Source organism: Antechinus flavipes, chromosome 3, assembly GCF_016432865.1.
Source record: "Antechinus flavipes isolate AdamAnt ecotype Samford, QLD, Australia chromosome 3, AdamAnt_v2, whole genome shotgun sequence".
Taxonomy (NCBI): domain Eukaryota; kingdom Metazoa; phylum Chordata; class Mammalia; order Dasyuromorphia; family Dasyuridae; genus Antechinus; species Antechinus flavipes.
In genome coordinates this window covers 254,425,458-254,451,291 of record NC_067400.1, presented here as the reverse complement: position 1 = coordinate 254,451,291, position 25,834 = coordinate 254,425,458, and the positions used below count along the sequence as shown (strand labels likewise).

The following is a 25,834-nucleotide window of genomic DNA, read 5'->3' as shown; positions in this document are numbered from 1 at the left end:
AATGTCTTACTAGGGAGATGAGAGGAAATAGTCAGAAAATATCTATTGAGTACTTATTATGTTCAAGTCTCTGTGCTAAGCTGTGAGGATACAAAGAAAAGCAGAAACATCATTCCTGGTCTCAAGAAACTCATGGTCTAATGGAACAGATGGGTAAGGGGAAAGAGGTAAGACTTTTTGCTGGTCCCAGGAAAGGGTTTTTGACTATTCTAAAAGAGAAATAGTAAGAAAAAGTCTGAAATAGTCAAGAATTTCATTTAAGACTGAAGGTGGACATTGAGCAGTATTTATAAGAGAATATGGAAAAGTAATGTTTAGTTGATACAACAGAATCTCCAGTGGAAGTTACTGAAACCCATTCAAAAAATGGCCTAGATGGAGAGTACTATGACATCAGTAGAAATCATCAGTAGCCCAAAGCATTAGAAGTATGAGTTGTCTCTCTCTGACATGCTTATTACACCTATTCCTCATCTACATACCCTTCTATGCCTCCATCCTAGCCATATCTGTTTCTTATGTGTGTCTCTCCACAGGTGTGTCCTTGCCACACCTATTGCCTATATGAATACACCTTCACATATATTTCCTGTGCATTGTACTCTTCCTTTAAATGTTGAGTGTATACTTACAGGATAGTGTGGTCTAGGCTTATGGGAAAACTGTTTTCTTGTGATTTTCTTTTTTTTTTTTTTTTTTTTTTGGTGAAGAGTATTTTGTAGTTGTAATCATGTAATTCCTGTGTCTTAGTAGGCAAACTTCAAATATTTGACATATTCTATATTTATGTATCAGGAGGCAAATGGCAGACCAGATCCAGGACCTGCCTCAAGATAAGCCTATCAATATAGTCTGGGAAAGCTAACTTTTTAATTTATGATAATAAGACAAGTCTGGGAAAACTAAGTTCCCATCAAGGTTGTCTTAACGGTTGTTGTAGCTATTTTAAAGATGCGAACTAAATTGAAGACAGGATGCATGAATTGACAATAGACTCTAACTTCACATTATTCTATAGAACAGAATAATCTGGGAATCCATTTAGGCTTCTTCCTAATAGGGAAAAAGATTAAGTCACAACAATTTGACAGCCAGCCTTAAATAGATTTTAAAAGAGATATTTACTAAAGTAGTATATGGTTATTACAAAGCATCTCCCCAAAAACCTGTGATACTTTCCCATGAATACATATAGAGTCCAGAGAAAAGCTCATTCTCTTAAGTTTAAAAAAGCAAGTGAAGCAAGGGAGTAAATATCAACTTCTGGTTGCTGGAAATTCTTTTCTCCCTTTTTTGGGGGTGCATGAAAAATTCCCTTGTAGCATAAAAATGCATTTCCAGAACTTGGCTAAGTTTTTTGTCTTTTTTAGTTTATTTATTTTTAATGCACATTGTTTGGTGAATTATGTTGAGAGAGAAAAAAAATCAAAACAATAGGGAAAAACCATGGGATATATTTTTAAAAAAAAACAGAAAAAAGAAATGAATATAGCATGTGTTGATTTATGTTCAGTCTCCTTAGTTCTTTTTCTGGGTGCGTGAACTTGGCTCTTGATGTAGACTCTGCTGCCACATCATTCAAAGATACTGCTAGCACCAACATCATCTGGATCTTTTGTCTCAGGGTCTTCTTCAGGACAAGCTGAAGATTCTAATCATCCTCCCAATGTAGTTCTTCCTCTGTGCTAAAAAAAAAAAGTCACACTTTCTCCAACTCCTGGATTTCTTAGATTCCAGCTAGCTTGATGCTTTTATACAGGACTAAAAAGGTATAATGATCCTCCCCCCTTTCCCCCTCCCCCACCCTGGCTGATCAGAACAGAATTCTTGATATTGTTGAAGTTCGAAAGGAGACCCCTCCCTCCAAGAGCTTGGGGTAACAGACCAGTCTCATGAGATGTCTCAAAATAATTTGCAGGGACCAGGAGATCATTATATACTTCAACAACAATATCATATGATGATCAATTCTGATGGATGTGGCCATCTTCAGCAATGAGATAAACTAAATCAGTTCCAATGAAGCAGTAATGAATTGAACCAGCTACACCCAGCCAAAGAACTCTGGGAGATGACTATGAATCACTACATAGAATTCCCAATCCCTCTATTTTTGTCCACCTGTATTTTTGATTTCCTTCACAGGTTAATTGTACACTATTTCAGAGTCTGATTCTTTTTGTGCAGCAAAATAACTGTTTGGACATGTATACTTATTTTGTATTTAATTTATACTTTAACATATTTAACATGTATTGGTCAACCTGCCATCTAGGGGAGGGGATGGGGAGGAGGAAGGGAAAAATTGGAACAAAAGGTTTAGCAATCGTCAGTGCTATAAAATTACCCACACATATAACTTCTAAATAAAAAGCTATAATAAAAAAAGAAGAAGAAGAAGAAGAAGAAGAAGAAGAAGAAGAAGAAGAAGAAGAAGAAGAAGAAGAAGAAGAAGAAGAAGAAGAAGAAGAAGAAGAAGAAGAAGACAAAAAGAATTTGTAGACTTGGACCCAACTCTAAGTCAAAAGGCATAAATTGAAATTTATTGCTCACTTAACATTATATTTATTATTATAATACTCCCAAAGCTGGAAAAGATTTAGCCATATGAATACAAACACAATAGATTCTTCTAAGTATAAATTAGATAGTGTTTGTGTATAGGGAAGGAGACTTAATAAGGCAAAGATTTTTCTCAAAGTTTCTCTGAAATAGAAATCTCAGACAACTTTCCCTTATTATTGTTCCATTACTGTGTCAGATTTCATGAGGCTTGATCTAGCCCACCCACCAGTGTCCCTCTCATGAGATAGGACTAAAGATGGTATCTAGACAGTCATACCTGAAGGAAAATGTTGGGGGAAAGGGACTCACAAAAATGGCAACCAGACAGAATAGCTGGTTATCACTGTTTGATAAACTCAAAGATTCTAGCTTCTGGGATAACACATGTTTTAACAAAACCTTATGGGAAAACTGTAAAGTTTTATGACAGAAACTAGGTGTTGACCAATATCTCATTTCCTATTCCAAGATAAGATCAAAATGGGTACATGATTTAGCCATAAAGAGTAATACCACAAGCAAATTAGGGGAGCAAGAATAGTTTGCCTGCCAGATCTTTGGAGAAAGGAAGAAGTTATGACCAAGCAGGAAATAGAGAACATTATGAAATGCAAGATGAATAATTTCAATTATATTAAATTAAAAGGTTTTTGCATAAACAAAATCAATGAAATCAAAATTAGAAGAGAAGCAGAAAGCTGGGAAACAATTTTTACAGCTAGTGTTTCTGACAATGGCTTCATTTCTAAAATATATAGAGAACTGAGTCAAATTTATAAGAATATAAATCATTCCCCAATTGATCATATCAAAGGATATGAGTAGGTAGTTTTCAGATGAAAAAATTAGTATACAGTCATATGACAAAATAAAATAAATGAATATTGATTAGAAAAAAGCAAATTAAAACAATTCTGAGATGCCATCTCATTTCTATAAAATTGGTTAATATGACAGAAAAAGAAAATGATAAATATTGGAGAGTATGTGGGAAAATTGGAACACTAATATATTGTTGGTGAAGAGAACTGATCCAATTGTTCTAGAGAACAATTTGAAACTATGTCCAAAGGGCTATAAAATTCTGCATACTTTTTGACCTAGCAATACTCTACTAAGTCTGTATCCCAAAGAGATCATAAAAACTAGAAAAGGACTCACATGTACAAAAATGTTTATAGTAGTTCTCTTTATGGTTGCAAAAAATTAGAAATTGATGGTATGCCTGTCAGTCAGGGAATGGTTGAATAAATTGTGGTATATGAATGTAATGGAACAGTAATATTCTATAAGAAATAATGAGCAGGCTGAGTTCAGAAAAATCTGGAAAGACGTACATGAATTGATGCTGAGTGAATTGAGCCAGAACGAGGCTCAATTATACATTACTGTGTATAATGATCACATCCAATTATACAACAGTAATAACATTATAAGGATGATCAACTTTGATCAACTTTGCTCTTCTCAACAATGATCTAAGACAATTATAAAAGATTTATTATGAAAAATGCCATCCATATGCACAGAAAGAACTATGAAGTCTAAATGCAGATTGAAACATACTATTTTCATTTTTTTGTTGTTATTTTCTTTCTCATGGTTTTTCTCTTTTGTTCTGATTCTTCTTTTAGAACATGACTAATAATATATGTTTTTTTTAATTCTATGATTTTTTTTCTTTTAAATAATAGCTTTTTATTTTCAAAATGCATGTAAAGATAGTTTTCAAACATTCACCCTTGCAAAAAATGTGTTCCAAATTTTTCCCCTTCCTTCTCCTCACCCCCTCCTCTAGGCAGCAAATTATCCAATATAGGTTAAACATGTACAATTCTTCTATACATATTTCCACATTTATCATGCTGTACAAGAAAAATCAGATCAAAAAATGGAAATAAATAAGAAAGAAAACAAAAGCAAGCAAACAGCAACAAAAAAGTAAAAATACTATTTTGTGATCCACATTCAGTCCCCATAGTCCTCTCTCTGGGTGCAGATGTCTCTCTCCATCACAAGTCCATTGGAACTAGCCTGAATCACCTCATTGTTGAAAAGAGCCACATCCATCACAATTGATCATTACATAATCTTCTTGTTGCTGTATACAATATTCTCTTGGTTCTACTGACTTCACTTAGCATCAGTTCATGCAAATCTTTCCAGGCCTTTCTGAAATCATCCTGCTGATCTTTTTTTTTTTTTATTAAAGCTTTTTATTTTTCAGAACAGTGGACAATTCTTCAACATTAGCCCTTGCAAAATCCTGTGTTCTAATTTCCCCCGCTTCCCTCACACCCTCCCCAGATGGCAAGTAGTCCAATATATGTTAAATATGTTAAAATATATGTTAAATCCAAAATACGTGTACATATTTATACAATTATCATGCCACACAAGAAAAAAAGAGAGAAGCAAAATAAAATGTAAGCAAACAACAACAAAAAGAGTGAAAATGCTATGTTGTGAACCCCACTCAGTTCTCTCAGTCCTCTCTCTGGGTGTAGATGGCTCTCTTCGTCACTGAACAATTGGAACTGGTTTGAATCATCTCATTGTTGAAGAGAGCCATGTCCATCAGATTTGATCATTGTATAATCTTGTTGTTGCCATGTATAATGATCTCCTGGTTCTGCTCTTTTTACTTAGCATCAGTTCATGTAAATCTCTCCAGTCCTTTCTGAAATCATCCTGCTGGTCATTTCTTACAGAACAATAATATTCCATAACATTTATTTATTCAGCCATTCTCTAATTGATGGGTAATCATTCAGTTTCCAGTTTCTTGCCACTACAAAAAGGGCTGCCACAAACATTTTTGCACATGTGGGTCCCTTTCCCTCCTTTAAGATCTCTTTGGGATATAAGCCCAGTACTAACACTGCTGAATCAAAGAGTTTGCACAGTTTGATAATTTTTTGGGCATAGTTCCAAATTGCTCTCCAGAATGGTTGGATTCGTTTCCAGTTCTACCAACAATGTATCAATGTCCCAGTTTTCCCACATCCCCTCCAACATTCGTCATCATCTTTTCCTATCATCTTAGCCAATCTGACAGATATGTAGTGGTGTCTAAGAGTTGTCTTAATTTGCATTTCTCTGATCAATAGTGATGTGGAGAACCTTTTCATGTGACCACAAAAAGTTTCAATTTCTTCATCTGAAAATTGTCTATTTATATCCTTTGACATTTATTAATTAGAGAATGGCTTGAATTCTTTTAAATTTGAGTCAGTTCTCTATATATTTTAGAAATGAGGCCTTTATCAGAACCTTTGAATGTAAGAATGTTTTCCCGATTTATTATTTCTCTTCTAATCGTGTCTGCATTCGTTTTGTTTGTACAAAAAACTTTTTAACTTAATATAATCAAAATTAACTATTTTGTGATCAATAATGACCTCCAGTTTTTCTTTACTCATAAATTCCTTCCTCCTTCACAGATCTAAGAAGTAAACTATCCCATGTTCTCCTAATTTGTTTATAATATCATTCTTTATGATAAACCCATTTTGATCTTATCTGGTATAAGGTGTTAGATGTGAGTCAATGCCTAATTTCTACCATACAAGTTTCGAATTTTCCCAATAGTTTTTGTCAAATAGTGAGTTCTTATCCCAAAGTTGGGGTTTTTGGGTTTGTCAAACACTAGATTGCTATAGTTATTAACTATTTTGTCCTGTGAACCTAACCTATTCCACTCATTGAATATTTTATTTCTTAGCCAGTACCAAATCGTTTTGATAATCACTGCTTTATAATATAGTTTAACATCTGGTACAACTAGGCCACCTTCATTCTGCTGATCATTTCTTATAGAACAATAATATTCTATAACATTCATATATCATAACTTATTCATCCATTCTCTAATTGATGGGCATCCACTCCATTTCTAAAAGGGCTGCTACAAATATTTTTGCATATGTGGGTCCTTTTCCCTTTTTTTGTGATCTCTTTGGGATACAGACCCAGTAGAGACACTGCTGAATCAAAGGGTATACACAATTTGATAGCCCTTTGGACATAGTTCCAAATTGTTCTTCAGAATGGTTGGATAAGTTTGCATCTCCACCAACAATGCATTAGTGTCCCAGTTTTCCTATATCCCTTTTCACATTTATCAATATCTTTTCCTGTCATCTTAGCCAAACTGAGAGGTGTGTAGTGGTACTTCAGAGTTGTCTTAATGTGCAAGAAATATGTTTTTTTTAATTAAAAAAAAAAAAGAATACCTAGCTATCTTGTTTACCCAAACACACCCAAACCCAACCAGAGTTATGTAATTAATTTAATTTCAAACTAAAGCCAACTTCCTTAATGGTTTGACACCATGTCATACCCATTTAGTTTTTGACCTTGTTGAACTTTTCAGGAAAAATCTGATACATGGTGGAATGATCACAGTAGATTGTCTTAACAGGATTACCTCATATAGTCCTTACTGGAAATCAGATAAACTTTATCACATTGATCAATCAACAAATTCACATATTGTGTTTCATTTTATTTTTCTTTCAATTACTTTTTATTAATACCAAACTGGTAAGTACCAAAAAGCATGAAAATTTCCCCAGAAAAAGATTATAATTGAAACCATGAATTTTCTCTATATACAGGTACAATGGATAGAGTACTGGGGCTGAAGTCAGGGAGACCTATGTTCAAATCCAGCCTTAGACATTTATAGGCTTTGTGACTCTAGGGAAATCATTTAACTTCTTAGCCTCATCTTTCTTATCTATAAAATGGGAGCAATGGTAGCACCTACCCACCAGATTGTAAAGATAAAATGAGATATTTGTAATTTTGTAAATCTTAAAAAACTCTATAAATACTTGCTATTAGTATTATTATTAAGAAGATTCAAAGTTTTAATATTTAAAAAAATTTAAAGTTGATTTAATCTTCTGACATTTCTTCTAATCTCTCCTGTAAATTATTTAAATGATTTGTTGACATTTTTCTTTCCTTTTTCTTTTTTAAATTTGGTATCACTATCACTATACCTCTTTGTCTTGTCAAACATTCTTCTTCAAAAAAGTACTTTCTTGTAACAAATATAATCAAAACAAATAAACATATTGTTCATGCCAAAAATGTAGATGATTCTGCACCTCTAATCTATCACCTCTTTATCAAGAAATGGGAAAAATGATTCATCTCTAGTTTTCTTGAGTTGTCAATTGCTCATTTCATTGATCATCATTCTGAAGTCTTCCAATGACAAATTTTTGTTATATAAATTATTTAACTGATTCTGTCACATTCACATAAGCTCTCCTGGATCTCTGGATCTCTTCTTTTCAAAGTTTCTTATGGTATAACAATATTACTTTTACATTGATATTGTGGGGATTTAAATTATCTCATCTACATCAAAAGCAACTGAGGCAGACATCTAAGCCAATGGCACCCTTGTTAAAGCATCCAGGTTTCCCTCCAGTGAAGAGAACTTCGGATCTTCTTCACAATCTGAGATGCTTGCTCCTTCCAAAGATCCTATAATTTATAGGACTAAAGAGCCAGACATTCAGGAACAGATAAACCAAATATAAAGTAATTCCATTGCTTGACATATGACACATAAGCTAAAATAAGCAAAATAATGTCAGCAGGATCATAAATTGTTTAAGGAATATCTCCACACAAAATGGACAGGTTTCTCCTTAGCTTGGGCAGGAGGAAATGGTACAAACTATCCCAGTCCATGACCTAAGTGGTCATAAGATGATCATCTGCTCCTATTGGACAAGAAACAATACGACGGATTTTCCTTGTAGTTAACACCTCTAATACTCTAGGCTTGGCTACCATGACAAGGGAAAACAAGAATGGAGGACCTTTAGTTAACTTCCTATATTTAAGCAAATGAACTTAGAATCTGCAGTTCACAACTCTGGGGTCTTATATACAGAATTTTGATGTAATTCTACCAAATAATAATAACTGGAATAGAGTAGGGGTCCAAAAGAACTATTTTTCACAATATGCTACAATTTGTTTAATCACCCCTCCCCCAATTTATGAGCTCTGCCTTAGTTTTCAATTCTTTGCAACAAATTTGAGTATATGCTGAGCAATAGCATTGCTGGGTCAAAGAGTATGTGCAGTTCAATAACTTTTTAGAATATGTAAAGAACAGGTACTCTGTGTGATTGATTTAATCCTACAACAAGGTGTTAATTCAGTGGAATTGATAAAACAAGGGTTATCTAGTTTAGCATGATGATTAATAGTTCTCTAGTTCAGTATGATTAATTTAATCTTACAACAAATAATGTTTCCCCAGTGATATAATGATTGGTTTATACTCAGTATACTGAATTGATGTAATTGTAATAGAGTATATAAATTGGGATTAACTCAGCCAGAGACAGACTTCAAGATAGAGACTGTCCTGGTGACTCTCCTGCCTCCTGCACTAAAACCAAGACCTATTCCAGAGGGCCTCCAGAAAGCTAGCCAGGCCCCAGGTGAAGGAAGCAGACTGTGAAGGAGATAATAATGCACTTTATCCCTGACTATTCTCGTGGTGATTACTCTGTTAAAATGAAGGCTGGTCCCAAGATCTCCAGAAAGCTAACCAGAATATTACAAGAATAGTTTAAAACTGTTTCTACAATGATTAGAACAAATTCACAGCTTTACTAACAGTAAGTTATTGGTTTTTCAACAAATTTCATTTCTTTTTTTGTCATTTCTGCCAATTTTCATAGTTTTTTTGGTTTGTATTTCTTTTTTTCTTTCCTCTTCTTTTCTTTCTTTTTCTTTTTTTTTTTTTAAAGTGATTTGGAACTTTTTTCATATGGTTGTTGATGGCTTGCATTTCTTTTTTTCAGAGCTGATTCTTCATATTTCTTGCCCATTTATCTTTTGGGAAATGATCCTTGTTCTCATATTGTCAATTGTCTACATATTTTTTTTCCTAAGAACTTTGATAAAGGCAGTATTGCTTAGTGGATAAGATACTGGTATCAGAGTTAGAAAGATTGTAGTTGAAGTTCTGCTTTCTACATATTCAGGTTGTGTGATACCAGGGAAGTTATATAAAATCTCTATTTATTTATTAAAAGGCAATTGGGGTTAAATGACTTGCCCAAGGGCACATAGCTAGAAAGTTTTAAGTGTCTAAGGCTGGGTTTGAACTCAGGTCCTCCTGACTTCAGAGCTGGTGCTCTAGCCATCAAACCATCTAGCTGCTTAAGTTATATAAAATCTCAATTCTCTAAGCATCTTTCTAAGAATATAAAAATTATAGAGAAAACTTCAGTTTTATGTAGTTGAAATGGTTCTTTTTTTTCATCCATGACCTTCTCTACCATTTGTTTGGCCAAAAACTCTTCCCTACTTTATAGTTGCAAAATGCATCTATTTCCATTTTGCTGTAAATTAAGTGTCTTTTAACAGGTTATATCTAGGTTGTATCCATTTGAAATTTATTATGAATTGTGTGAACTTAAACTGAGTTGTGTCTGAATGTTTTCCAAGTTTCCCAGCAGTTTTTTTCTTTGCATTTTTATTCTTAATTTAACAAATATGAAGTCAAATGAGCATTTTAATATCCATTGTAGAACAAAAGAATATTGTACATAAAGCTACAAATCTATATTGGGCAAATTTTACTTTTTTTCAAGTATTGAAGAATTCAATATGTAACTCATAATTGTCCTTTTTGTCTGCGATTCTTTCTGCTACTGCATCATGTTTCGTGGGGAGAGGATACTTCATTCCTGTCACCTCTTTTTTTCTAACTTTCTCAATAAAAAAAAAAAAAAAAAAAAAAGAAGGAAAATAAAACCCTTGTAACAAATATGTATAGTATGTATAGTTAATAAAAATAAATCCCGCATTGGTTGGGTTGTTGAAAAGCATATACTTTGTCATCATTCCTTTAAAAACATAGTTGAAATTCAAAGTTGTAGGGTTTTTTTACATTGTTATTATTGTACAAACTATTTAATGGGTTGTGTTCATTTCACACTGCATCAATTTATATATCTTCCAGATATCTCTAACACCATGCCTTTCATCAGTTTTTTTTTAACTTGAGGCAAAGATTTTTATTTCAATGTTCAAAAGAATACAGAAAATGAAATAATGAAACAATATTCATAAGTAGAAGAATACAAGAGTATAAATTTACCCCTCTACTTGAAACGATGGCTAGCTAAAGTTGTTAACTGCTTAAATCTTTGCAAAACTTTCAGTCACCTAATACCCTAAAACACCTAATAAAACACAGAGTAAGTTATTCTCATTAAAAGACTACCAAGATTATATTCAACATAATTAATCTAGCCTTCTCTGTATCCAAAGTCCTTTGGCCCTCTCAGGATTATCTATTGAAATAAGTCACAGTAAAGAGGAGGGAGATGGATATCAAAGAAAGTGTGTTGTCTGAGCACTGTTTATAGATCTCTCCAGCCCAGATATTGACAAAATGGATAAGGAAGTCAGAAATTAAAATACAGAATGTATTATCTTTTTATTTACAAAATGAAATGCAATATCTCAACCCTATCCCCTCCTATACTCTTGAAATTAGCATGCACAGATGAGGGAACATCTCCCTATTTGATCTAGTTTGGAAGAGCTATAAAGAAGTCAATTGAGTTTTAAGAAAACAGCCCCATGTACAACTGCCTACATTCCATTCAACTGCCTACAATTTTCACAAGACCAGATTAAAGAACAGAGAGAGAAAGAGAAAGAGAAAGAGAAAGAGAGAGAGAGAGAGAGAGAGAGAGAGAGAGAGAGAGAGAGAGAGAGAGACCGCATAGGATCTCTAAATGTACAAAATTGTTCTTTTCTCATTTTGATGATCTTAGAGTATGCACAATTTGATTGCCCTATGGCCATAATTACAAATTTTTCTAGAGAATAGTTAAATCAGTTCACAACTCCACCAAAAATGCATTAGTGTCCCAGTTTTCTCACATCCCCTCTAACATGTATCATTATCTTTTCCTATCATCTTAGCCAATCTGAGAAGTGATATCTCAGGGCTGTCTTCCCAAAGCTGTTCCATCCACCCAAAAGCCCTGAGTTGTGCAATAAGAAATTTATTTGGGGGATATTTTTGGTTGTAAATACTGTAAAAGATACTTCTCTTTAAATATATATATAATTTCATGTATATATATACACATATATATGCAATCATTTGATCTTCACAATAATCCTGGAATATAACTTACTATTATTCCTATTTTGTAGTTGAAGAAACTGAGGCAGATAGAGTTTTAGTGCCTTCACACAGCTAGTAAGTGTTTGAGTCTGGATTTTAACTTGGCTTTTGTTTGTTTGTTTTTTTTTTACTTGAGATCTAGTGTTTTATGCACTGTGCCATTTGCAGCATCAGCCATGTCATGGAGGATTCTAATAGCAGAATATTTTATATTTGGTCTTGGAGGTAGTAGGGAACCACTGGGATTTTTAAATGTGGGGGAACAGTAGTGTAGAGTGAAACATAGTCAGACTTTTATTTACAAAAAACAATTTGATAAATGAATGTAATATGCACTAGCTTGAGTAAAGACTAAAAGAAGAGCGATTAAGCATAATGCTGTTGCAGTAAACATTAGGTGATAAGCCTGCACCAGAGTGCACCAGATGTCAAAGAAGTTACAAAGGCAGAATCAATATGATATGGCAACAGATTGGATATGGGGTTTAAGAAAGAGTGAAGAATCAAGGATGACAACTTAGATTGTAAACCTGGGGAATTAAGAGGATGGGGATGCTCTTGAAACTATCAGGGAAGTTGAAAGATTAGAGGATTTCAGAAATAATATATTGAAGTCCATTTTGGACATGTCGAGTTTAAAGTATCAAGGAGACAACCAACTTAAAACACTCAATAAGTAGCTATAGATGGGAGCCTGAAGATTGGCAAAAAGATACAAGCTTGATAAATAGATCTTGATAATTCAATTATCCAGCAAAGATCCAGCAAAGAAGACAGAGAACAGCAGTCAGAAAGGGAGTTGGAGAACCAATTGAAACAAGTATCAAGAAAGTCTAAAGAAAGAAAAGAGTATCCAGGAGAATATCATGATCAATAAATAGTGTCAAAGGTTATGAAGAGGGCAAGATAAATGAGGACTGAGGAAAAGTCACTAGTGTTGGCAATTAAGAAAACATCGGTAACCTCAGAAAGACCAATTTCATTTGAATAATGAATTTAGAAACCAGCTTTTACCTAGAGGCAGAGTTCTGTGGATAAAGAACTAAACATAGGATCAAGAAGACCTGAGTTCAAATCCTACCTCAGACACTAGCTATGTAAACTGAGGCAAATTACTGTCTGTTTTGGTTTTCCCCATCTCTAAAATGGGGATAATACATCAGTTGGAGAATGGTTCAATAAGTTATGGTGTGTGAATGTTATGGAATATTATTGTTCTACAAAAAACTATCAAGAGGATCATTTCAGAAAGGACTGGAGAGACTTACATGATGCTGAGTAAAGTGAATAGAACCAAAAAAATATTGTGCACAGCAACAACAAGATTATGTGATGATCAACTGTGATGGACTTGGCTTTTTAAAAAAAGTGAGATGATTCAGGCTAATTCCAATAGATTTGTGATGGAGAGAGTCATTTGCATCCAGAAAGAAGACTATGGGAACTAAATATGGATCACAACATAGTATTTTCACTTTTTCTTCTTCTTGTTTGCTTGCTTGGAATTTTTTTCTCTCTTTTTCCCCTTTTTGGTCTGATTTTTCTCATATAGCATGATAAATGTGGAAATATGTTTAGAAGAATTGCATATGTATAACCTATATTGGATTGCTTGCTGTCTAGGGGAGGGAGAAAATGGGGAGGGAGGAACACAAGATTTTGCAAGGGTGAATGTTGAAAACTATCTTTGTATATATTTAGAAAAATAAAAAGTTATTATTAAATTTTTTTAAAATGGGAATAACACTTTGACCACTATGAGGTCTACAATCCCAAAGAAATCATAAAAAAGGGAAAGACCTACATACAAAAAGTATTTTTAAAAGTTCCTTTGGTAATGCCAAGAATTGAAAATTAGGGGACACTCATCAATTGGGGAATGGCTGAACAAATTATGGTATATGAATGTGATGAAATACTATTGTGCTATGGGAAATGATGAACAGGCAGATTTCAGAAAAATCTGAAAAGTGTAAAGGGCTGAAATTCTTGAGTTCATGCACTGAAGTTTGGACAACCAAGCACTTAAGGCTAATTACTTATTGGACAATACTCTGTTAGCATATGCTTGGAAAATGGCCCCGCCCCACTATTCTGTGCCGGCTTGATCTGTTGGTGTAGGCAGAGAATTGTAAGTGGGAGTAGAAGGTGGAATAAGAGAAGCAAGAGTTACTTTTTGGCTGTGAAGAGAGAGAAAGAAGGTGTGGAGATTTCTGTGTCCATTCCCCTGACTGCTACCCCAAAAGAGCAAGAATAAAGATCAAGGGCTTTTGCTTATCCTGACTTCAGCTGATTCTAAGGTATCCAGGGTGCTAACTCGATCTTCACATTTGGTGCCCCAACATGGGATTAAGTTCCCTACTTTCACTGAATAAAACTCCAGTAACCAGGAAATTGGGTGACTATTTTAATAGACAAACAAGGAACTTACTTTGTTAAGGGCTAAACTAGTAACCTTTTCTAGCTGAAATGGGGCAAATGTTAGGAAAAGATTCTCCCCCGTCCCCACTCCCATCCCCACCCCAAAGGGGTGCTATAGAAAGCATGCTTAAGTTGCTCAAGGGATTGTAATTTGGAAACAGATTGCTAGACTCTTGGGTACATTAGAATGCACGTCCTCTTGGTTCTTAGAGGAAGAACAAATAGGACTAGATAATTGGAAGATGGTAGGAGATCAACTATGTGAATACTACAATGATAAAGATCCTTATTCAATTTCCAAGGAAGCATTCTACATATACAACATAATACAATTAGCCTTAAAGAATCCTGCAAGTTATAGAAAAAAGAAAAGTTTTAGGAAGAGCCACATGAGGAAGTGTAAGGAAAATAAGGACAAAGAACAGATTAATAACCATATTGCCAGAGAGCATGAGGAATTAAGTGAAGCTCATGGGTGTGGTGATTCTCCTTCTCTCAAGGCAGCTTCAACCCTGCCTATGAAGCAGATAATTGACATGCCCCCATCAACTCCATCTTCTGGGATAGAGGAAGGAGGAGTAGTGGGAGAGGCAGTGATACCACCAGCACCTCCCCCCCAGCAATCACCCCTTCCTATGAGTAGATTGCAAAAAATAGTACTTAAAGCCACAGAGGAAGGGAAGGATATATCTGAGTTGAAACTAGAAATGTATCCTGTGATTCAACAGTTTAACTCTTCAGGTCAAGAAAGTAGAAGATACACTCCTTTTGATATAGAAATCCTCAAAGACCTAAAAAAAAGGCTTGCACTCTTTATGGGGCTACATCAGCTTATGTTAAGATGTTATTACAGAATTTAGCTTATGTGGTATTCTCTTCTTTTATATAATATATGATGGTTCTCTGGGAGCAGGTTCCTTGGGCCCTGGTAGTTTTCTCAGAGGCCTCAGCTTTCCTTGGTTCCGAGAACTCTAGTTGCTAGTCTTTTGCCTCTAGCTCAACTCTGAATGTCTCCAGCCAGTACCAAGATGAAAGTTGGAATGAATCTGACTCTACCTCCGAGAGTGGGCTTGTGAGCTTCCTCCCAGAGTATCTGTCCCAGAGTGCTTATGTGTCTGTTCCAGAGTGTCTCTGTGTCTGTCTCAGAGTACTCTGTGGCCCTAATAGCTTCTTACTTATATGAGCTCTCTAAAGGTGTGAACACAAGCATTGTTTCTATCAGTTCCACTTAGTACCTTGTTTCAAGTTCTGGCCCATAACATCTCCTTCTAAGATCAGATCAATTATACTGAACCATGCTAAATTAGGTAATTATTGTCTCTATCAATTCTAATGACTTAATAGCTTGTAAGGATTCTAACAGGCATATAAAGTCTTAATGCCTAGGGACTGGAAATCTATAGCAAGGATATGCTTAGAACCTGGACAAAACTATATTCTTTCTGAATATAGTGAGCTCTGTAGGATACAAGCCCAACAAAATAGTTAAAGTGGAGTCAATCCTCCAATCACCTGTGACCAACTAACAGGTGTAGATTCTTATGCAGAAATTTCAGTATAGATTAATTACTCCATAGCAGCATATGAGCAAATTGCTGCTGCTGCTTTCAAAGCATGAGCTTTTCTCCCCACAGTAACGACAAGAATCAGGCCTTCACAAAAATTGGACAAAGGCCAAATGAACCCTTTGCTGATTTTGTGGGACGTTTGCAGACAGCTATCACAAGAACAAATAGAGAAAATGCAATAACAGACATTTTGATAAGGCAACTTACTAAAGAAAATGCTAAGGAGGTTTGTAGAAGAATTATACTAAGACTACACAAGGATGCTCCTTTAGAGAAGATCATAAGACGCTGTGCCACAGTGGGCACAAATGCCTTTTATAGCCAGGCTATGATGCAGACTTCCCAAGATCCCAACATGGGAAAACAGGGTCCCTTTTGGAAAGGGACTTCCAGAGAGACTCATCAATGCTTTCAATGTGGTAAAGTAGGGCATCTGAAGCATAGAGACAGAGAAAGAAAACAGGGTGGGAGAAGAAGACCCCAAACCCCACATCCAAAATGCATTTGGACTTCCATTGGGCCTCAGAATGTAGACTGATTCAGGGAAACAGGATGAGGGGCCCAGCCCCAAGGCCCAAGACAAAAAATACGTGGGGCATGATGGCAGTTGATGCTATACCCAGAGAGTGCCTACCAGTCCAGTACTCAGACATGACCAATCAGCCAGGAAGCCATATGATTAGAGAAAGTGATTATACAATCAATTAGCCAGGAAGCAACCTGATGGGAGAAAGGGATTACAATTGGGGAGAATAGAGTTGTATGCAGCTGGGACAACTGAGGTACCCCTGGAGAGGTGAAATCTGTTCCTCTCCAGCCTATGGATCCCTTGCCTCCAGGAACAGTAGGCTTGACCATTTCACCTCCTGAGAGCACTTACAAAACAGTGTCCATCCACACACTGATGTGGGAAACTGGGGAATGTGTAGCTAATATTCCAGTCACTAATACAGGTAGACAATATGTGACTTATCAACCAGGAGAAATAGTTGTAATGGGCTGAGGCTTGAGTTGATGCACTGAGGTCCCAAGCACATGAGGCTAAATAGTAATTGGACCATCCTCTATTAATATATAAGCTTGGAGAAAGAATGGCCCCCACCCACTCTTTGTGCAAGTCCTGATGTGTTGTATAGGAAATGACGATTCTGGTGGGTGGAGGCAGGAGAATGAAAAAGGAAGGGGAGGAGATGGCTCAGTGGGTAGAGCACCAGCCCTGAAGTTAGGAGGACCTGAGTTCAAATCCAGCCTCAGACACTTAACAATTCCTGGTTGTGTGACCATGGACAAGTCACTTAACTCCAACTACCTCAGCAAAAAGCAAAAAGAAGAAGAGAAACAATTTCTGGTTGTGTGACCATGGACAAGTCACTTAACCCCAACTGCCTCAGCAAAAAGCAAAAAGAAGAAGAGAAACAAACAGCTAGCAGAGAGAGCTAGCAGCTCTCCTCCCCTTCCTTTTTCACTCCCCTGCCTCCACCCACCAACACATCAGGACTTGCACAAAGAGTGGGCGGGGGCCATTCTTTCTCCAAGCTTATATATTAATAGAGGATGGTCCAATTACTATTTAGCCTCATGTGCTTAGGACCTCAGTGCATCAAGCCTCAGCCCATTACAAATAGTAGCATAAGGTTTACTAATACAGAATCCTAATAAACAATCTGGTGATAGTCGCCCAGATTCTGACTCCCAGCAACAAAATACAGGAATATACTAGACAACAGCTGTAACAGCTGACTGACCTATGCTCACTATCTATATAAATGGCCTACCATTAGAAGGATTGGTAGACACAGGTGCAGATCGTACAGTCATTAGAGGTGCCAACTGGCCCAGTCACTGGCCAAAGATTAAAACAGACACCTACATGTTTGGCATAGGGGGATCAATAGCAGCTGAAGTTAGTGCTACCCCTTTGAGATGAACTTTTGAAGGTGAAACAGGAGTTTTTACTCCTTTTATAATTGAAAAAATCCCCATCAATCTGTGGGGAAGAGACATTTTACAACACTTAGGATTAAAAATGAGTACCTTGTTTTTTTAGGCAGGGCTGCTGTTGAAGGCCTGCCAACACTTTCATGTGTTCCTATCTAATGGAAAGTAGCAATAAAATTCAGGCCTTTTTAGATATAGTACAAGAGCAACTTGACCAAGAGCACTTACAACTTTCTCTAAGTCCTTGGAATTCCCCAGTATTTGTTGTAAAAAAGAAATCTGGAAAATGAAAGATGTTGACTGATTTAAGAAAGGTAAATGAACAGATGGAAACCATGGAAACTCTTCAGCCTTAAGAATTGTTTCTATTCTATCCCTCTAGATAAGGAGGATATGAAAAGATTTGCCTTTTCAGTGCCCAGTGTTAACTTAGCTGAGCCTTATAAAAGATATGAATGGACAGTTTTGCCACAGGGAATTAAAAACAGCCCTACTATTTGTCAAATGTATGTTGCTGCTGCTCTTACTCCAGTAAGAAAAGCATTTCCAAAAGTTATGCTATTACATTATATGGATGATATATTGGGATGTGCACCTGAGGAACAAATGTTAGAAGCATGTCTACAAAAGACCATAGAAACATTAAGGAACTACAAATTGCACATAGTTCCAGAAAAAATTCAAAGACATGCTCCTTTTCAATATTTAGGATATTAGGATAGGGTATTTAGGATACCCTAAGGTGCTTACAGTACAAAAACTTTCCTTAAGAACAGAGAAGCTAAACACCTTAAATGACTTTCAGAAATTGATAGGAGATATCCATTGGATGTGTCCAGTGTTAGGCTTGACTACTTATTAATTGCAACCATTATATGACATTTTAAGGAGAGACAGTGCTTTAAACTCACACACCAGCTTATAAAAAAAGGCTTTGAGAGAAGTTGAACTGGCTTTATCCAATGTGGTTGAAAGAGTCTTGGAAATAACAGTTTTTGCTACACAAGAGGCACCCACAGCAGTCCTTCATTAAGGAGACAGCGTGATAGAGTGGGTGAACCTCCCAGCACAATTAGAACAAAGCCTTATTCTTTATCCAGTGCTTGTGACTAGAATTTTATTAAAGGCCATTAAGCGAGCAGTACAATTATCTGGGATAAGACCTGACAAGATATACACCTTTTATACTAATGCACAATTTAACTATCCCAGAGTGGCAAATTTTATTAGCCATGGCTTCAAATTTTGCACATGGGTCTCCATTAAAGATAACCAGATTATTACATAATTGGCAGTGGATTCTTGAAGAAAAGGTTTCTAAAGTTCCTCTTAAAGGACCAACTATCTTTACAGATGCATCCAAACACAATATTTGTGCTGTATACTCTCATGATTTAACTATAAAGAGAGTAGTCAGAACTCCTTTTCAGTGCACTCAGCGGAACGAATTATATGCGATCATGCTAGCTCTCACTTATTACCCAGGAGACATAAATATAATATCTGATTCAGCCTATTCAGTAGGTGTGGTACAAAGAATTGCCACAGCCCAAATAAAATTTGCAGCTTTTTAAGGAACTTCAGGAGCAAGTGAGAAAGCATCCAGGAAAGATTTATATCTTGCTTGTCCACTCATCTAGTGGACTTTCAGGTTCTATTTTTGATAGGAATTCAAAGACAGATAGCCTTTTAACTATGTTAGCCAGCATGCCTTTATTTTAGGAGGCCCAGGAATCCCATTCTAAATACCATCAGGCTGCTCAAGCTTTGCGTTTACAATTTGGGATAACAAAAGAGGAAGCTAGGAGTATAGTAAAAAGCTGTACAGCTTGCCTTCCTTTCCACACTCCTACACTGCCTCCAGGGAAGAACCCTTGTGGTTTGAGATCCAACGAAATCTGGCAAATGGATGTGAACCATTATAAATCTTTTGGTCATCTGTCTTTTATCCATGTTGTGGTAGACACTTTTCAGGATTCACTTTTGCAATACCAGTCATTTTGTACACTTTTGTGCACAGTATAAGATTTTCCACACCACTGGCATACCTTTTAATCCTCAAGGCCAGGCAATAGTAGAGAGGAGAAACCGAGACATTAAGATGCTCCTCCAAAAACAAAAGAAAGAGGGAGCCACAGGTAACCCTAGAGGACTTCTAAATCTAGCTCTTTATGCTATTAACTTCTTGATTTTTGACAAAGATGCACTGGCTCCGGTAGACAGATTTTATAACCCACCAGGAGAGCAATGTCCAGTGCGAGCAGCTCCACTATCTTTAGATAATCGCCAGGTGATGTGGAGAGATCCAGAAAGTGGTGAATGGAAGGGACCAGATAGGTTAACTGCTTGAGGGAAAGGATTTGCTTGTATCTCTACAGATTTAGATTCCTTAGGAATCAGATGGATGCCAATGAGCCTTATTTGCTTTGTCCATCAGAGAGATATGGAGCAGACCCTTGAAATGAAGGAGAAGACCCAAAAAACATCAGGTGGTTCTGTCTTTGACTGTGCCCACTACTGAAAGAGCATGCAGTTATGGCATTTGACTCATGGACATCAAAAATTGTTGGACTTCAAAACCCTCAGGAATCACTGAATTTTCTGAGACATGATAAGATTGTTGTAGGACTTCAAAACCCTCAAGAATCATTGGATTCTCTGAGACATGATAAGATTATTATAGGACTTCAAAACCCTCAGGAATCATTGGATTCTCTGAGACATGATAAGATTGTGGTAGGACTTCAAAACCTTCAGGAATCATTGGATTCTCTGAGACATGATAAGATTGTGGTAGGATTTCAAAACCCTCAGGAATCATTGGATTCTCTTAGACATGATAAGATTGTGGTACAATTTGGGATAACAAAAGAGGAGCAGTACAATTATCTGGGATAAGACCTGACAAGATATACACCTTTTATACTAATGCACAAATTAACATGTGCTGTAGGACTTGAAAACCCTCAAGAATCATTGGATTTTCTGAGAAATGATAAGACTGTTGCAGGACTTCAAAATCTGCTGGAATCATTGGATTCCCTAACACATAAAAAGACTGTTGCAGGACTTCACAAACTTGCGGGGATCATTGGATTCCCTGACACATGAAGCAATGAACAATAGATTGGTTTTGGACTATCTCTTGGCTGCTGAAGAAGGTATATGTGTGACTGTTGTTTACATACCCTCCTTCTAGGACGTCTGTCAATCTTTTACAACACCATGTTGATTTATATTGTTTGTTATATCACTACTTGCATGTACAATTCATGTTTGTTACACCACATTGAGCCTGCACCAGCTATGGGGAAAGTCATCTACTGCTAGCTTGTGCTTTAATACTATGTGCTTGTGTAATACCTCCCATGCTGATGGGTTTGTGCATACCTGTTTCTAATAAGACCCTTCAGCCCAGAAACCCGCTAGCAACCCCCACTTCCCTTTGGTGCTTTTCATCTCCCTTCCTGAGATGTTGGGGGGGGGGCGGTGTGATCACCTCCTTTTCAGGGTTTTCACCTCCTTTCCTGAGAAGTCAGGGATGGCATGACCACCTGTGTTCTAAAACAAAAGAAAGTGGGAGATGTAAAGGGCTGAAACTCCTGAGTTCATGCACTGAGGTTCAGACAACCAAGCACTTGAGACTAATTACTTATTGGACAACACTCTATCAGCATATGCTTGGAAAATGGCCTGCCCCATTATTCTGTGCCGGCTCCACCTGTTGGTGTAGAGAGAGAATTGTAAGAGGGATTAGAGGGTGGAGTAAGAGAAGCAAAAGTTACTTTTTGGCTGTGGAGAGAGAGAAAGAAGGTGTGGAGATTCCTGTGTCCATTCCCCTGACTGCTACCCCAAAAGAGCAAGAATAAAGATTAAGGGCTTTTGCTTATCTCGACTCCAGCTGTTTCTAAGGTATCCAGGGTGCTAACTTGATCTTCACAGAAAAGACTTACATTAATTGATGCAAACTGAAGTGAGCAGAACTAGGAGAATATTATTATAGCAACACAACATTGTTAAGATGATCAACTATGATTGACTAAGCTCTTCTTAGCAATGACCCAAGACAAATCCAAAAGACTTTTGATGGAAAATGCTATCCAAATCCAGAGAAAGAATTAGTCTGCAAAATATAGTACCTTCACTTTATTTTTCTGTAGTTTTTTTTTCCTTTTGTTCTGTTTCTTTTTTCACAACATAACTAATATAGAAATATGTTTTATATGATTGCCCTGTATGATCTATATAAAAATAAAATAAAATAGGGATATTAATAATCACTCCCTCTCAGAACTGATAACATAATATCTGTAAATGATTTGCAAATCTTTAAATACTATATAAATGCTCATTCTTATTGTATGAGCCTCAAGTCTCTGGCTACCTTTTCTGTCTTTTGCTTCTTTCCTTGAGTAAAGGTAACTGTATAATGATCTTTAGATGGATGTTTATGGCCTTGATGGCAACTTCATGAATTCAAGTTAGAAGTCTCTGGGTCTGGAATCTATTTGTCCAGTTAGAGACAATCTCTGCAACAATTTCTCAGAGGAAAATACTATTGCCAGGTGGATAAGTCCAACCTTGACTTGTTTTAGTAAATTGCTTGGACAGGAACTGAGGTAAATGTGAAATGCCTGTTGAGCAATGCCATAAAGTGTTGTTTCATGTTTTCATATTTTAAATATTAACCATTCAGGAGAGTGTAATAGGTACAATGGATTATTATATCTTGCTCTAATTATTTATCATTGTACACTTATGATTTTTTTTTTTTGCATTTGAAGCATTTCTTTTTTGGTGAAGAAACATGCTGCTGTTTTGTACTTAATATAATTTGCATTTTTGTGGAAGAGACCCTGTTAATTAATCCCTCTTAGAAGATTCTAGAATTCTAGAATCATTCCTAAATTTTAAGAGATTTCCCCTAAGAAGATTTATATAAACTGATGGAGAATAAAGTGAGCAGAACCAAGAGAATAATTTATACCATAACTTAAATATTATAAAACAAATAAATAAAAATCAACAATTTTGAAAGAACTTCAATCAACCCAATGATCCAGAAGACATAATGAAGAATGCTACCAACCTCATGACAGAAAGGTGATGAACAATGTGGAAATTTGTTTTACTTGACTATGTTTACTTGTACAAAGGTTTTCTTTTTCTTTTGATACCCAATGGAATGGGGAAAGGTGGGAGGGGAAAAAAATACATGTTTAATAATTGAAAAAATATTTTAAATATGAGATAGAGGTAGAGACAGAGACAGAGAGAGACAAAGTGACAGAGATAGACTGATTTCTCCCAAGGCTCCAGAGTGAAGACATAATAGGTCAAAAAATACAGAAAGAGCCTGGCTCCCTTGGACTTTCCTAGAACTAAATCTGGTCCATATTCAAAGCTAGGATACCTTAATGGAAATAAGTCTCCCAACCCTCTTGGATACAGATCTTTTTTCACTATTGCAGCTGATTTTTTTTTAACTTAAGGCAGGATTTTACATCTATTCCTAACAAGTTTTATCCTGTTAATTATGGACCATTTTGCTTATCAACAATTTTTTGAATCCCAATTCTACATCCTATATATTAAGTTTTGTGTTATTTGTCAAGATATTAGGAGACTGTTTTCCAGAGTTAAGGTCCAGCAACGGGTTGTGCCCTGAACTTGGCATAACAACAATCCTTTGCTCTTACTCTCTGGATGATCTCAACCACAGCGAAATCTCAGAAGAGTTTCTGGTCATTGAATCCCAGCTAAATGAACCAAACTAGTCAGATTGTTACTGTTATTCCCTCATTGTCAGACATACTGCATAACCATAGTATAAGTGTTGAGATCTTCTCACACTAAATTGGACACACACATCTCCTCCATTACACCAGCACATACTTGCAAGCCTTTCCCTAATTTTGAAATTAATTTTCTGTTTGATTCCTGACTCTCCTGCCTGTAGCCTGCTTTGTTTAGGTCTGTCCCTACACATTAGAGGCTGGTTCCAATTCCTTTGACACATTCAGCTTGATATCAATGTCTGTCATGATCCAAGTCATTGATTAATATATTGAATAGGACAGGGACCAAGGAAAAACTCTAAAGTATACCATTAGAGGCCTCTATTTTTTTTTTAACACACATTATTTTATGTATCATGTTGGGAAAGAAAAATCAGAGCAAAAGGGAAAAACCAAGGGAGAAATTAAAAAAAAAAAAAAAACAGAAAAAAGAAGTGAACATAGCATGTGTTGATTTATATTCAGTCTCCATAGTTCTTTTTCTGGATACAGATGACATTTTCTTTTTTTTTTTCAGATGACATTTTCTATAGAAAATTATTGGGATTGCTTTAGATCACTGAAGCACTGAAAAGAGCCAAGTCTTTCTAGTTGGTCATCAGACATTCTTGTGTTATTGTGTACAATATATTCCTGGTTTTGCTTTTTTCCCTCAGCATCAGTTCATGTAAATCTTTCCAGAACAGATCTCAGTTTTTATGTTGGCATGATCCATTTATCAACACTCTAGCTTACATCATTCAGCCAGGTATTAATCCAAGGAATTCTATTATTACCTCACAGATATTGTTCCATCTTTTTAACAAGGATATTCTGTAAATATGTATTATGTTCCATGTGTAAATTACTGAAAAAGCCAAAATGAAGACAATACCTGTTTGCCCTCAAGAAACATTTTTTTTCTTATAGAAATGACAGTTATAGGAATAATTGGGTGAAAAATAAAGGGAAGAAAGTGATTTCTTTGGCTCTAAAGATCTTCAAACAAAAGGCTACATGATCAATTGCTGGGAAATGGGGGTGGACTAAACATGGGAAGCATAATTTGGGTAGGGATTGAATCAGAAGACCCTTGAGATTTTTTACAACTCTATGGATCTACAATTCTATAATCTAATGATCAGAATAACTCACCACACAGACACACACACACACACACACACACACACACACACACACACAACTACAAAGTAGAATGAGATTAAGTGGGTAAAAGAAAAGTACAACTGAAACTTCATCAAATGCCTTGATGAATTCACATAATTTGAAAGCCATTTCTTTGATCTATTTATTCATTTTACAACACTATATAAGATGCTATGAGAGACCCTTGAAGGATATACAAATATAATTGAACTCCTGTTTGTTTTTTTTTAATTCCAAATATATTTTCAGAACCACAAAAGAAGTTATACATCTTTTTACTTTCAAAGCATTTCCTAGTTCCAAAATTGGGATCAGAATGATTTGAGTTTGAATTCTGCCTCTGACACCTAATTAACTGTTTGTAATTTACACAATGGTTCTGAGCCTTGGTTTCTTCAGTTGTAAAATAGGGACAATAACTATATTGCCTACTTCATAGGGTTGTATTGGGCTCAAATGCATAATATAGCCTCACAGGGGTCCTCAAACTATGGGCCTCGGGCAAGATGAAGCAGCTGAGGACGTTTATCCCCCTCACCCAGGGCTATGAAGTTTCTTTATTTAAAGGTCTACAAAACAAAGTTTTTGTTTTTACTATAGTCCGGCCTTCCAACAGTCTGAGGGACAGTGAACTGGCCCCCTATTTAAAAAGTTTGAGGACCCCTGAAAAGACTTAGTGCTTTAATAGCATGAAACAAATTGCACTGAGACTTTGAGGACAAATATATACATGTTTAAACATACTCTCTCTATATAATATACATATAATACACAAACACATACATATAGTCCTAGAAAATGTCAGATGTGTAGGTTGCCTTCTTTTTGGTAAAAAGAATATTCAACTCTTTCAATTCAACTGAACATACATTTATGTTGGCAGCTAGGTGGCTCAATGGAAAGGGCACTGGATCTTGTCCATAGTGGGAAGAGAAAGAGGAGCCACTGTCACTTAATAGAAGTTTATTGGTTGATGTTCGGCTTGGCCACTATATATAGTGAAGCTATAGTTCAACTCTGACCTCTGTTAGACACTGCCTCAATGTGACCCTGGGCAAATCCCCTAATCTCAACTTTCTCAACTGTAAAACGGGAGTAATAATAGCACAGCACTTATCACCCGAGGTTGTGATGAGGATCAAAGGACTTGATCTTTAAAATGCACCTGGCATACGGAAAACTAAATGCTAGCTTTATTAGCGACTAGT

The 25,834-nt window shown here is 36.0% G+C and overlaps 1 protein-coding gene across 1 annotated transcript in view; it reads right to left on the bottom strand.

The window, feature by feature from the left end:
- Positions 1-1,102: 1,102 nt before the first annotated feature.
- The window catches only part of TMEM50B (transmembrane protein 50B), an 89,896-nt gene continuing 65,164 nt past the window's right edge, over positions 1,103-25,834 (bottom strand). Inside the window, exon 7 of the mRNA XM_051984950.1 lies at positions 1,103-1,685. Within this exon, the coding sequence (XP_051840910.1) occupies positions 1,652-1,685 (34 nt within the window). The 3' untranslated portion in view covers positions 1,103-1,651. The remainder of the gene's footprint in view (positions 1,686-25,834) is intronic.